This window comes from Moschus berezovskii, chromosome 16 (genome assembly GCF_049115385.1).
Source record: "Moschus berezovskii isolate FMDL1 chromosome 16, NW_MosBer_1.0, whole genome shotgun sequence".
NCBI classification, from domain to species: domain Eukaryota; kingdom Metazoa; phylum Chordata; class Mammalia; order Artiodactyla; family Moschidae; genus Moschus; species Moschus berezovskii.
Window position 1 is genome coordinate 66,472,354 of NC_142475.1, and position 13,805 is coordinate 66,486,158.

At 39.7% G+C, this 13,805-nt stretch overlaps 1 protein-coding gene across 4 annotated transcripts in view; it reads left to right on the forward strand.

The window, feature by feature from the left end:
- Positions 1 to 13,805, forward strand: part of LOC129557867 (mitochondrial adenyl nucleotide antiporter SLC25A25-like) — a 78,447-nt gene that overhangs the window by 62,839 nt on the left and 1,803 nt on the right. For 3 of the 4 annotated variants that reach the window (XR_016039377.1, XM_088844903.1, XM_088844904.1), the window contains 2 exons: positions 790 to 882; positions 12,069 to 12,131. Coding sequence is in view for 2 of the 4 variants with exons in the window: in XM_088844903.1 (XP_088701029.1) it covers positions 790 to 882; positions 12,069 to 12,128 (153 nt within the window). In the remaining 2 variants the exon portion in view is untranslated. Of the gene's footprint in view, positions 1 to 789; positions 884 to 12,068; positions 12,132 to 13,805 lie in introns of those variants that run through there. The other variant, XR_016039378.1, reaches the window with a different exon arrangement.

A 13,805-nucleotide genomic window follows, 5' to 3' on the forward strand; every position in this document is an offset into this window, starting at 1 on the left:
TTGAAGGAAGTTGGCAGAGTTGATTCTCTCTTTAAACAGTAAAATTAAACTTTGTTCTGTGGGATCAGGGTCTGATCTTCCCTCAGACTTTTGTCTCTTAGTTATACTTATAGCTATTAGATTGAGTGGTCCCAATGTTCAGAAACTTGTTCCATATGTTGAAATCTTTATTCACTTTACTAGCATTGACCTTAGCCTTCTCCAGTGGCCCTGTGTGATAAGTATTATAGCTGTTAACCTAAGACGTGGGTTAGACTGCTGCTGCTGCTGCTAAGTAGCTTCAGTCGTGTCCGACTCTGTGCGACCTCATAGACGGCAGCCGACCAGGCTCCCCCGTCCCTGGGATTCTCCAGGCAAGAACACTGGAGTGGGGTGCCATTTCCTTCTCCGGTGGGTTAGACTAGGTTTAGCTACAATTCAGTTAAAGGGAATGAGGTGAACTTGACTCCCCTACAGTGTGTAGACCCCCTTTTCAATTTGTTTCCCAGGCTGTCATTTGTCCTGACTGGCATTTTCCCAGGTCAATATGATACTCCCTTGGTTTCAAATAGTTGGTGTGGGGAATCTAAATTAAAGTAGACCGTGGACTGAGCTAAAAGATAATGATCTCGATCTTCAGGTCCAAACATTTCAGAGTGTCCTTCCCCCATGGCTTACCCTATCACTTCCCAACCTAAACCTTATATGAAACAGAGATGGGTTTTAGAAAGCCCTCCAGGGATTCTTAACCAATTCAGTTTCTTAAAATCATATATTAGACTTTCAGATTTACTTTATTTCTCTTTCCAGATGTCTGATGGTATTGACTGGTTACACAGCCCCAGGGGCCTGAGCAAGGTTGCTCTCAACAGCCCAACAGGACAAGATCAGGACTGCAAAGTGGTAAGACACAAAAATGACTCCTACCAAGGAGTGGAAAGGATTGGTGTTTGGGGATAGATATTCTGGAGCCCAGGATAGGCTAATGGATAGTGACCTATCCAAGGATTCAAGCTCAGTAAAGTCTGTGGGGGATCGGTGTGGTCATGGATCACACAGTGACACTTTAAGGGCGGGGCCAGATGAGTGATGTAAAGGTTCTGGGGGGGCAGGCCGGGGAGGGAGGCTGAGGGGAGTGAGGGGTGGTGGTTGCCTAGTTCCCAGCCTTTATTACCTCACACCTCTGAAGTCATAATGATGTCTCCTAGCTCCCAGTAAGTTGCCCCAAAGCTGGACTCCCTCAGGGGGTCAAAATACTTCACGCTATGTTTCCCAAATTAAGAGTGCTTTACATAGTACTTCATATTTTTTATCACATTCAAGCGCCACTCATACTGTTATTTAATATGTATTTCTACAATGTATTTTTAAATTTATTTTAATTGGAGGCGAATTAAATTACAGTATTGTAGTGGGTTTTGCCATTCATTCACATGAATCAGCCACGGGTATACATGTGTCCCCCATCCTGAACCCCCCTCTCACCTCCCTCCCCATTCCATCCCTCTGGGTCATCCCAGTGTAGTCACCCTGAGCACTTGTCTCATGCATCGAACCTGGACTGGCGATCTGTTTCATATATGATAATATGCATGTTTCATTGGTATTCTCTCAGATCATTCCACCCTCGCCCTCTCCCACAGAGTCCAATAGACTGTTCTATACATCAGTGTCTCTTTCACTGTACTACATATAGGGTTATCGTTACCATCTTTCTAAATTCCATAAGTATGTGTTAGTATACTGTATTGGTGTTTTTCTTTCTGGCTTACTTCACTCTGTATAATAGGCTCCAGTTTCACCCACTTCATTAGAACTGATTCAAATGTATTCTTTTTAATGGCGGAGTAATATTCCATTGTGTATATGGACCACAGCTTTCTTATCCATTCGTCTGCTGACGGACATCTAGGTTGCCTCCATGTCCTGGCTATTGTAAACAGTGCTGCGGTGAACACTGGGGTACACCTGTCTCTTTCAATTCTGGTTTCCTCTGTGTGTATGCCCAGCAGTGGAATTGCAGGGTCATATGGCAGTTCTGTTTCTAGTTTTTTGAGGAATCTCCACACTGTTCTCCATAGTGGCTGTACTCGTTTGCATTCCCACCCTTTACAGTGTTAAAGGGTTCCCTTTGCTCCACACTCTCTCCAGCATCTATTGTTTGGAGATATTTGGATAGCAGCCATTCTGACTGGCATGAGATGGTACCTCATTGTGTTTTGATTTTCATTTCTCTAATAATGAGTGATGTTGAGCATCTTTCATGTGTTTGTTAGCCATCTGTATGTCTTCCTTTGAGAAATGTCTATTTAGTTCTTTGGCCCATTTTTTGATTGGGTCATTTATTCTTCTGGAATTGAGCTGCGGGAGCTGCTTGTATATTTTTGAGATTAATTATTTGCCCGCTGCTTCGTTTGCTATTATTTTCTCCCATTCTGAAGGCTGTCTTTCCACCTTGCTTAGAGTTTCCTTCATTGTGCAAAAGCTTTTAAGTTTAATTAAGTCCCATTTGTTTATTTTTGCTTTTATTTCCATTACTCTGGGAGGTGGTTCATAGAGGATCCTGCTGTGATTTATGTCAGAGAGTGTTTTGCCTATGTTTTCCTCTATGAGTTTTATACTTTCTGGTCTTACATTTAGATCTTTAATCCATTTGAGTTCATTTTTGTGTATGGTGTTAGAAAGTGTTCTAGTTTCATTCGTTTTAACATTTTTTTCAGTTTTATTTATTTATTTTTTACTTTACAATATTGTTTTGGTTTTGCCATACATCAACATGAATCCACCATGGGTGTACATGTGTTCCCATCCTGTTGACCAGTTTTCCCAGCACCATTTGTTAAAGAGATTGTCTTTTCTCCATTGTATATTCTTGTCTCCTTTCTCAAAGATACGGTGTCCATAGGTGTGTGGATTGATCTCTGCGCTTTCTATTTTGTTCCGTTGATCTATATTTCTGTCTTTGTGCCAGTACCATACTGTCTTGATGACTGTAGCTTTGTATTATATCCTGAAGTCGGGCAGGTTGATTCCTCCAGTTCCATTCTTCTTTCTCTAGACTGCTTTGGCTATTCGAGTTTTTTTTTTATTTCCATACAAATTGTGAAATTATTTGTTCTAGTTCTGTGAAAAATACCGTTGGTAGCTTGATAGGGATTGCATTGAATCTATAGACTGCTTTGGAGCATATACTCATTTTCACTATATTGATTCTTCCAAACCATGAACATGGTATATTTCTCCATCTATTTCTGTCTTCTTTGATTTCTTTCATCAGTGTTTTATAGTTTTCTAAATATATAGGTCTTTTGTTTCTTTAGGTAGATATATTCCTAAGTATTTTATTCTTTTCATTGCAATGGTGAATGGAATTGTTTCCTTAGTTTCTCTTTCTGTTTTCTCATTGTTAGTGTATAGGAATGCAAGGGATTTCTGTGTGTTAATTTTGTATCCTGCAACCTTACTATATTCATTGATTAGCTCTAGTAATTTTCTGGTAGAGTCTTTAGGGTTTTCTATATAGAGGATCATGTCATCTGCAAACAGTGAGAGTTTTACTTCTTTTCCAATCTGGATTCTTTTTATTTCTTTTTCTGCTCTGACTGCTATGGCCAAAACTTCCAACTATGTTGAATAGTAGTGATGAGAGTGGGCACCCTTGTCTTGTTCCTGACTTTAGGGGAAATGCTTTCAATTTTTCACCATTGCAGATAATGTTTCCTGTGGGTTTGTCATATATAGCTTTTATTATGTTGAGGTATGTTCCTTCTAGTCCTGCTTTTTGGAGAGTTTTTATCATAAATGGATGTTGAATTTTGTCAAAGGCTTTCTCTGCATCTATTGAGACAATCATATGGTTTTTATCTTTCATTTTGTTAATGTGGTGTATTACATTGATTGATTTGTGGATATTGAAGAATCCTTGCATTCTTGGGATAAAGCCCACTTGGTCATGATGTATGATCTTTTTAATATGTTGTTGGATTCCGTTTGTTAGAATTTTGTTAAGGATTTTTGCATCTATGTTCATTAGTGAAATTGGCCTGTAGTTTTCTTTTTTTGTGGCATCTTTGTCTGGTTTTGGTATTAGGGTGATGTTGGCCTTATAGAAAGAGTTTGGACGTTTACCTTCCTCTGCAATTTTCTGGAAGAGTTAGAGTAGGATAGGTGTTAGCTCTTCCCTAAATTTTTGGTAGAATTTAGCTGTGAAGCTGCCTGGTCCTGGGCTTCTGTTTGCTGGAAGATTTCTGACTACAGTTTCAATTTCCGTGCTTGTGATGCTAAAGCTGAAACTGCAGTACTTTGGCCACCTCATGCGACGAGTTGACTCACTGGAAAAGACTCTGATGCTGGGAAAGGTTGGGGGCGGGAGGAGAAGGGGACGACGGAGAATGAGATGGCTGGATGGCATCACCGACTCTGTGGACATGAGTTTGAGTGTACTCCGGGAGTTGGTGATGGACAGGGAGGCCTGGCGTGCTGTGATTCATGGGGTTGCGGAGAGTCGGACACGACTGAGCAACTGAACTGAACTGAACTGACTGTGGCTCACCTGGTAAAGAATCTGCTGGCAACGCGGGAGACCTGGGTTTGATCCCTGGGTTGGGAAGATCCCTGGAGAAGGGAAAGGATACCCACTCCAGTATTCTGGCCTGGAGAATTCCGTGTGCTGTATAGTCCAGGGGGTTTTAAAGAGTCAGACACGACTGAGTGACTGTCACTCACTTTAGTCTAAAATAAACATTTTAAAATCTTTTAGCAGGATAGCCATTTTTATCAAATAAAAATTTAAGTTGACCACTCAACATGTGAAAGATAAATTGGGGAGATCTAATGACCCCTCCAGGCTTCCCACATAGCGCTAGTGGTAAAAGAATCTGCCTGTCAATGCAGGGAGAATCTTCCCTGTGGGAAGATCCCCTAGAGGAAGGCATGGTAACCCACTCCAATATTCTTGCCTCGAGGATCCCCATGGACAGAGGCACCTGGCATGCTACAGTCCGTAGGGTCGCAAAGAGTCGGATACAACTGAAGCTATTTAGCATGCACAGTGACCCCTCCACTCCCTCTGGATAGTGTCAGAAAGACCTTGGGGAACATAGTGCTCATTCATCCAATTAGTATGAATTAATTACAGGCTGTGTGCTATGTGATAGAGATACACAGAGAACATTGTGTACAGTACCTTCTAGCAGAGAGACACATAAACAAACAAACAGCTACACGCATATATTTCAGCTGGTGAAAGCACTCAGGGCAGAAATAAACCTGGGTGAATGAGACAGGGTGAGATGGTCTGGGCAGTGGCAGCACATGGGGAGCTTCTTCAGGGAGGGCCTCTCTTGCAGTGATGTTTGAGCAAAGACCGAGAGGGTTGGGGCAGCAATTCCACAGACATCTGGGGAGAAGTGTCTCAGGTGGAAAACACAAGTGCAGAAGCTCTGGTGGGAAAGTTCTCTGCATTTAAGGGATGCAAAAGGACAGGCCTGGTGAAGGCGAATTCTAAGAGGAAGCCCAGGCACATGGTGGTGGGCATGAAAGCCACTTGAGGGCTTTGGCCTCTATTCCTACAGAATTGGGAGCCAGAGGAAAGCTTTGAGTTGAAGAGAAATATAATGCCTCTTATATCCTGAAGTGAACCATCTGGCCAAGGGAGCCGTGGAGGAGGCACTGAAAAGGGGGTAGATTCCATAGTATGCGCCACCAGCCTGGATGTGAGGGTAACAAGAAAGAGAAGAATCTGGGATGAATCCAAGGTTTGGGTGTTTCCAAAGTGCTGGTTGATGATAAGAGCTGGTTGGTGCATAGTTCACAAGAGCAGGGCCCAGCACTGAAGACACACACACGCACACACACACATCACTTTGTATGTGTCTGTCTCTAACTCTCACTCACTCTCTGATTAATACAAAATGCTTAACAGAAAAGAAGCATGCCACAAGTAAGTCAACAAGTGAGCAGTAGTGACCGTTTTGTTATTTTTACTTTGTATATGATACTGTGGACCTTGTTACTTTCTGTACTCATTTGATGCATTAGCCTTTATTCCTAATCGAGAGAACTAAGTTTGAACTACACAGTTTTCTCTAATTTTCATCCAATCAGAGAAAAAGAACTCTAGCTCAATGTCTATCTCACTGAGATAAATTTAAATGGGATAAAGTACTAAACAGTAGAACACTCCACTTGAAGTAGCTTAAACAGTAAGGGCACGTGATATTTCTCATTACAAGGAACTTGGGAACAGGCAGTTACAGGAGGGTTCATCATTGGCTTGAGCTTGTTAGCAGATGAAACTTGGGTCTGCTTGCATGTGTATAATCAAGCTAATCTACAAATACGGCCTGTGGTAAAGGAAAGAATAGCAATTATTGCAAGGCACCCAAAATGGGGCCAAGTAAGGAGAATGGGCAGCTCACCCACAAAAGACCCAAGATCCTCAAAGTCTTTCAGGGAAAGGTTTCTAAAGGTAAGGTAAGGGAGAAGGCAAGGGATATGTGGATTGTGGACTTCTTCTGATGGGTTGGTGGTGTAACAAGGAGGTATTTTGGAAGTTAACATAATCAGCTTTCTGATTCCAAGCCATCTGGGGTCTATGTGCTTGTATTCAGCATACAGCTAACTCTTTCTATCTGATGGAGGTTTTAGTATCTGCAAAACAACTCAAGAATATGACTCATAACGTTATCAGCTGATTTTTCAGTAGAAGTTCTGTACTTCAAAAGTGAGTTGCAGGATATATTTAAAGTGATGAAGGGAAAACCTACAACCAAGAATACTCTACCAGCAAGGCTCTCATTCAGATTCAACAGAGAAATCAAAAGTTTTTCAGACAAGCAAAAACTGAGAGAATTCAGCACCACCAAGCCAGGTTTGCAACAAATGCTAAAGGAACTTCTCCAGGTGGGAAACACAAGAGAAGGGAACTAAAGAGGAAGGGAAGAAACAAGGCCTACAAAGCAAACCCACAGCAATGAACAAAATGGCAACAAGAATACACTGATTGATAACTGCCTTATGTGCAAATGGATTAAATCCTCCAACCAAAAGATGTAGGGTGGCTGAATGGATATATAAACAGCAACCATATATATGCTGTCTACAAGAGAGCCACTTCATATCTAGGGACATATACAGACTGAAAATGAGGGAATGGAGAAAGATATTCCATAGAAATGGAAATCAAAACAAAGTTGGAGTGCTTGCATGCGTGCTCAGTCATGACCAATTTATTGCAACCCATGGACTCTAGCCTGCCAGGCTCATCTGTCCATGGGATTCTGCAGGCAAGAATACTGGAGTGGGTTGTCATTTCCTTCTCCATGAGATCTTCCCAACTCAGGGACTGAACCCACATTTCCTGTGTCTCCTGCATTGGTGGGCAGATTCTTCACCATTGCACCAACTGCAATACTCATATCAGACAAAAGAGGGGTGGGATGGGGTGGGAGATCGGAGGGAAGTTCAAAAGGGAGAGGATATATATAGATATGTATACCTATAGCTGATTCATGTTGAGGTCTGACAAAATTCTGTAAAGCAATTATCTTTCAATTAAAAAATAAGTTAAAAAAAGAAACAAAAAACAGACTTCAAAGTAAAGACCATTCAAAGGCACTACATAATCATCAAGGAATGAGTCCAAGAAGACATACCAATTATAAATATACATGCACCCAAAATAGGAGCCCCTCAGTATATAAAGCAAATGCTAACAGCTGATGTGAAGAACTGACCCATTTGAAAAGACCCGGATGCTGGGCAAGATTGAAGGCAGGAGGAGAAGGGGACGACAGAGGATGAGATGGTTGGATGGCGTCACTGACTCAATGGACACGAGTTTGGGTAAACTCCGGAGTTGGTGATGGACAGGGAAGCCTGGCATACTGGACTCCTTGGGGTCGCAAAGAGTGGGACACGACTGAGCGACTGAATTGAACTGAGCTGAACAGCTGTAAAAGGGGAAACTGACAGTAATACAGTAATAATGGGGGACTGTAACACTTCACCTTCTGGTGGCTCAGTGGTAAAGAATCTGCCTAGAGACTGAAGAACAATCAAAATCCAAAGTTAGTGGAAGGAAATGAATCCTAAAGCTCAGAGCAGAAAAAATAAAATGGAGACAAAGGAAACAATAGCAAAGATCAGTGAAGCTAAAAGCTAGTTCTTTGAGAAGATAAATCTTTAGCCAGATTCAGCAAGAAAAAAAAAGAGTGGGAGAGGAATCAAATCAATAAAATTAGAAACGAAAAAGGAGAAGTCACATTTGACACCTTGGAAATACAAAGGATCATAGACTCCTACAAGCACATATATGCCAATAAAATGGACAACTGAGAAGAAAAGGACACATTCTTAGAAAGGTTCAACCTTCTGAGACTAAACCAAGAAGAAGTTGAAAATATGAACAGACCAATCACAAGTAGTGAAATTGAAACTGTGATCTAAAATCTTTCAACAAATAAAAGCCCAGGACCAGATGGCTTCACAGGTGAATTCTGTCAAACATTTAGAGAATTAACACCTACCCTTCTCAAACTCTTCCCCAAAATTGCAGAGGAAGGAACATTCCCAAACTCATTCTATGAGGCCATCATTATTACCCTGATATCAAAACCAGATGAAGATATCACACAAAAAAAGAAAATAACAAGCCAATATCACTGATGAACACAGATGCAAAAATCCTCAACAAAATACTAGCAAACTGAATCCAAAAGCACGTTAAAAGGATCATACACCACGATCAAGTGGGAGTTACAGCAGGGATGCAAAGCAATCAATGTGATACACCATACTAACAAAGTAAAGAATAAAAACCATATGACCATCTCAATAGATGCAGAAAAAGCCTCTGACAAAATTCAACAAAAATTTATGATTAAAAAAAAACCTCTCCAGAAAGTAGGCATAGAGGGAATCCACCTCAACATAGTAAAGGCCGTATACAACAGATGCACAGTAAACCTCATTCTCAAAGGTGAGAAACTGAAAACATTTCCTCTGAGATCAGGAATTAGAAGAGGATGTTGACCCTCTCTACTTTCATTCAGGATGGTTTGGAAATCCCAGCAATGGAGTAAGAGTAGAAAAAGAAAGAAAAGGAATAGAAATTGGAAAAGAAGAAATAACATTTCACTGTTTGCAGATTACTTGATACTATACACAGAAGATTCTAAAGATGCCACCAGAAAACTACTAGAGCTGATCAAGTTGCTAGATACAAAATTAGTACACAGAAATCTCTTGCATTTCTATACACTAACAAAAAAAATTCAGAAAAAAAGGAAAAAATCCCATTTACCATCTCATTAAAAGGAATAAAATGCCTAGGAATAAATCTAGCTAAGGAGGCAAAAGAGCTATACTCAGAAAACTGTCAGACACTGATGAAAGAAATGGAAGAGAACACAAACAGATGGAAAGATGTGCTGTGTTCTTAGATTGGAAGAAACAGTATGTTAAGATGACCATACTACCTAAGACAATCTGCGGATTCAATTCAACCCCTATCAAACTACCAATGGCATTTTTCACAGAACTAAAAGGAAAAAAAAATTGTATGAAATACAAAGACTTTGAATAGTGAAAGCAATCTGAAAAGAAAAACAGTGTTGGAGGGATCTGTCTCCCAGACTTGGACTATACTACACATCTCCAGAAATCAAAACAGCATTGTTCTGGCCCAAAAAAGAAAAAGCAGAAATATAGATCAATGAAACAGGATAGAAAGCCCAGAAATAAACCCATGTGCATTTGGTCAATTAATTGATGACAAATGAGGCAAGAACATACAATGGAGTAAAGACAATCTCTTCAATAAGTGGGAAATTCTCGGAAATACTGTGAAAACTGGAAAGTTCCATGTAAAAGAATGAAACTTGAACAGCGTCTCACACCATGTATACAAATAAACTCAAAATGAATTAAAGACCCGATTGTATAACTGGACACCCTGTAACTCCTAAAGAAAACATATGTCCTTTGAAATAAGTCTTAGTAAACTTTTTTGGATCTATCTCCTCAGGCAAGGGAAAGAAAAGCCAAAATAAGCAAGTGTGACCTAATTAAACTGAAAAGCTTTTGCACAACTATGGAAACCCTCAAGAAAAAAAAAATCTCAAAGGGCAGCACACAGAATAGGAGAAGATATTTGATTTTTTTAAAAAATATAAATTTATTTAACTTGAGGCTAATTACTTTACAATATTGTAGTGGTTTTGCCATACATTGACATGAATCCGCCACAGGTGTACATGTGTTCCCCATACTGAACCTCCCTCCCACCTCCCTTCCCATTGCATCCCTCTGGGTCATCCCAGTGCACCAGCCCCGAGCACACGGTCTCGTGTGTCAAACCTGGACTGGCAATTCATTTCACATATGATAATATACATGTTTCAATGCCATTCTCCCAAATCATCCCACCCTCGCCCTCTTCAACAGAGTCCAAAAGACTGTTCTATACATCTGTGTCTCTTTTCCTGTCTAGTATACAGGGTTATCATTACCATCTTTCTAAATTCCATATATATATGCATTAGTATACTGTATTGATGTTTTTCTTTCTGGCTTACTTCACTCTGTATAATAGGCTCCAGTTTCATCCACCTCATTAGAACTGATTCAAATATGTTTTTTTAATGGTTGAGTAATATTCCATTGTGTATTATGTACCACAACTTTCTTATCCATTCGACTACTGATGGACATCTAGGTTGCTTCCATGTCCTGGCTATTATAAACAGTGCTGCTATGAACATTGGGGTACACGTGTCTCTTTCAATCCTGGTTTCCTCGGTGTGTGTGCCCAGCAGTGGGATTGCTGGGTCATATGGCAGTGGAAACAGTGTCAGACTTTGTTTTTTTGGGCTCCAAAATCACTGCAGATGCTGATTGCAGCCATGAAATTAAAAGACGCTTGCTCCTTGGAAGGAAAGTTATGACCAACCTTGATAGTATATTAAAAAGCAGAGACATTACTTTGCCAACCAAGGTCCGTCTAGTCAAGGCAATGGTTTTTCCCGTGGTCATGTATGGATGTGAGAGTTGGACTGTGAAGAAAGCTGATCGCCGAAGAATCGATGCTTTTGAACTGTGGTGTTGGAGAAGACTCTTGAGAGTCCCTTATACTGCAATGGAGATCCAACCAGTCCATTCTAAAGGAGATCAATCCTGGATGTTCATTGGAGGGACTGATGCTAAAGCTGAAACTGCAATACTTTGGCCACCTCATGCGACGAGTTGACTCACTGGAAAAGACTCTGATGCTGGGAAAGGTTGGGGTGGGGAGGAGAAGGGGACGACGGAGAATGAGATGGCTGGATGGCATCACCGACTCTGTGGACATGAGTTTGAGTGTACTCCGGGAGTTGGTGATGGACAGGGAGGCCTGGCGTGCTGTGATTCATGGGGTCGCGGAGAGTCGGACACGACTGAGCGTCTGAACTGAACTGAACTGAACTGATGGCAGTTCTATTTCCAGTTTTTTAAGGAGTCTCCACACTGTTCTCCATAGTGGCTGTACTAGTTTGCATACCCACCAACAGTATAAGAGGGTTCCCTTTTCTCCATACCCTCTCCAGCATTTATTTTTTGTAGACTTTTGGATAGCAGCCATTCTGACTGATGTGAGATGGTACCTCATTGTGGTTTTGATTTGCATTTCTTTGATAGTGAGTGATGTTGAGTATCTTTTCATGTGTTTGTTAGCCATCTGTATGTCTTCTTTGGAGAAACATCTGTTTAGTTCTTTGGCCCATTTTTTGATTGAGTAGTTTATTTTTCTGGAATTGAGCTGCAGGAGTTGCTTGCATATTTTTGAGATTATTTCTTTGTCAGTTGCTTAATTTCTTATTATTTAAGAATGGGAGAAGATATTTGCCAATGATATGTCTGATAAGGGGTTAATAGTGTATATATATATATATACTATATATATATCTATATTTATCTTTATGGAAAAATAAATATATTTATATTTATCTTTATGGAAAATCAAGAATAAAGTTTTTATTTTACTTTATTTTATTTTTTTAACTGCTAATGTTTACTGTTTCATCTAAAACAAGATACTTTTGCTTCTGTAGGTTTATATAACAAAGGATTTGTTTATCTGGATGTACCAAGATCTGATGACAGTAATATAGCAGGTGAGTATGTGGTAATATTTCTCAATGTTTTTTGAATGGCTGCTAGGTGCTGGGCACTGTGTATCACCCTAATAAGTTAGACACACATCATCCTGGGATCTTTGTGTTAGAATTTCTCAAAGAAAGCCATTTCTTCCTCATTACATTACAGCACATTGTGGTGATTTCAGTTAAATTCCTTCTTTTTATTTTTATCTTATGGTGGTGTAAACACTGTGTTAAAATAGAAATCCAAGGTAAATTTCTTAAAATCCTAAATCAAATCTGTCTTTATACATGTATGTCACCTTTTAAACCTTGTTCACTGCGTCAGTTTCTCCATGTATTCAGTAACATCACAGAATTGCATGTTGTTCATTTTTACCAGACATATCTGTGTCTTATTTTTTCATGTAATGACCGTCCTTTTTGGCTTATCTCTTCCTCCCTTCTTCACTCCCTCCCCAAGTCAAATCAGTATTAAGACCCTTGTATTAATACGAGGAAGTTTGGGGCTTCCCAAGTGGCTCAGTGGTAAAAAATCCTCCTGCCAGTGCAAGAGACACAGCTTTGATTGGAGAAGGAAATGGTAACCTGCTCCAGTATTCTCGCCTGGGAAATCCCGTGGACAGAGGAGCCTGGTGGGCTACAGTCTGTGGGGTTGCAAAAGAGACACCACTTGGCAACAAACAAACGAACAAGAACAACAGTGGTTTTGGTTTACTAAACCATTACTCTGTTGCTGGTTATTTAGATCATTTCCTTATTTATTTAATTTTGTGATGTGGTTAATATCTTTGAACACAGTAGAGCTTTTTTTCTATAGGTTAGATTTCTTCCCAATTTGTAGAAGCACTTGTTACATTAAGGTTATGTGTTGTAAGTGTGTTTTCCATCATACCTTTTCGCTTGTTTGTGATACCACTACTGAGTGATAGGGCTTATTACAGAAATACTCCCTCATATCAGGTGTGTCCTGACCTTTATGTTTTATTTGTGTTTATACGTGTTTATGTGTGTTTATGCCCAGGCCTTCCTTGTCCTTTATTGTTTAAAAACTAATTTTCTTTGCTATTTCCAGGTATTTTTCTTTATTTTTATTAATGTCTTTTTGAGTAGGCAATAATTAGGATTATGAAATACTAAACTTACAACAGAGTATAAAAACATCTGCTTCCGATGCCTGCCCTGAGTTACTCAATTTCTCTCTTGGCCACTACTGCTAAGTTGCCTATATACTCTCTCACAAACATACTATGCACAAATATATATATATCCTTTTTTGTGTGATTTTATTCTTACACAGATGGTGTATCCAACGCATGCTTTGCTTTTTTAACTTACTGTATATTGAAGACTATTCTGTATCTCTTTATGTAGAGATAAATAGTTTCTCATTCTTTTTGCCCAATGTAAATTGCATATTTCTAACCTCTTAATGCCTTGGTTTCTTCATCTCTAAGATAAGGTATAGTTTTTAACAACTCTTGATATTAAGAGGATTAAGTGAAATTATATCTATAAAGCAGCTAGTAGTGTAGTCTGGTGTTTAGTAAGCATTCAGTAAATTTTGACACTTCTTTTTCACATAGTTGATAGTGTAGTAAAAGAACTGATTGTATTAAAGGATGGGATTGCTGAAATATTGCTAAAAAGAAACCTTTGATCCTGGACAGTTCTTGGATGATTAGAAAT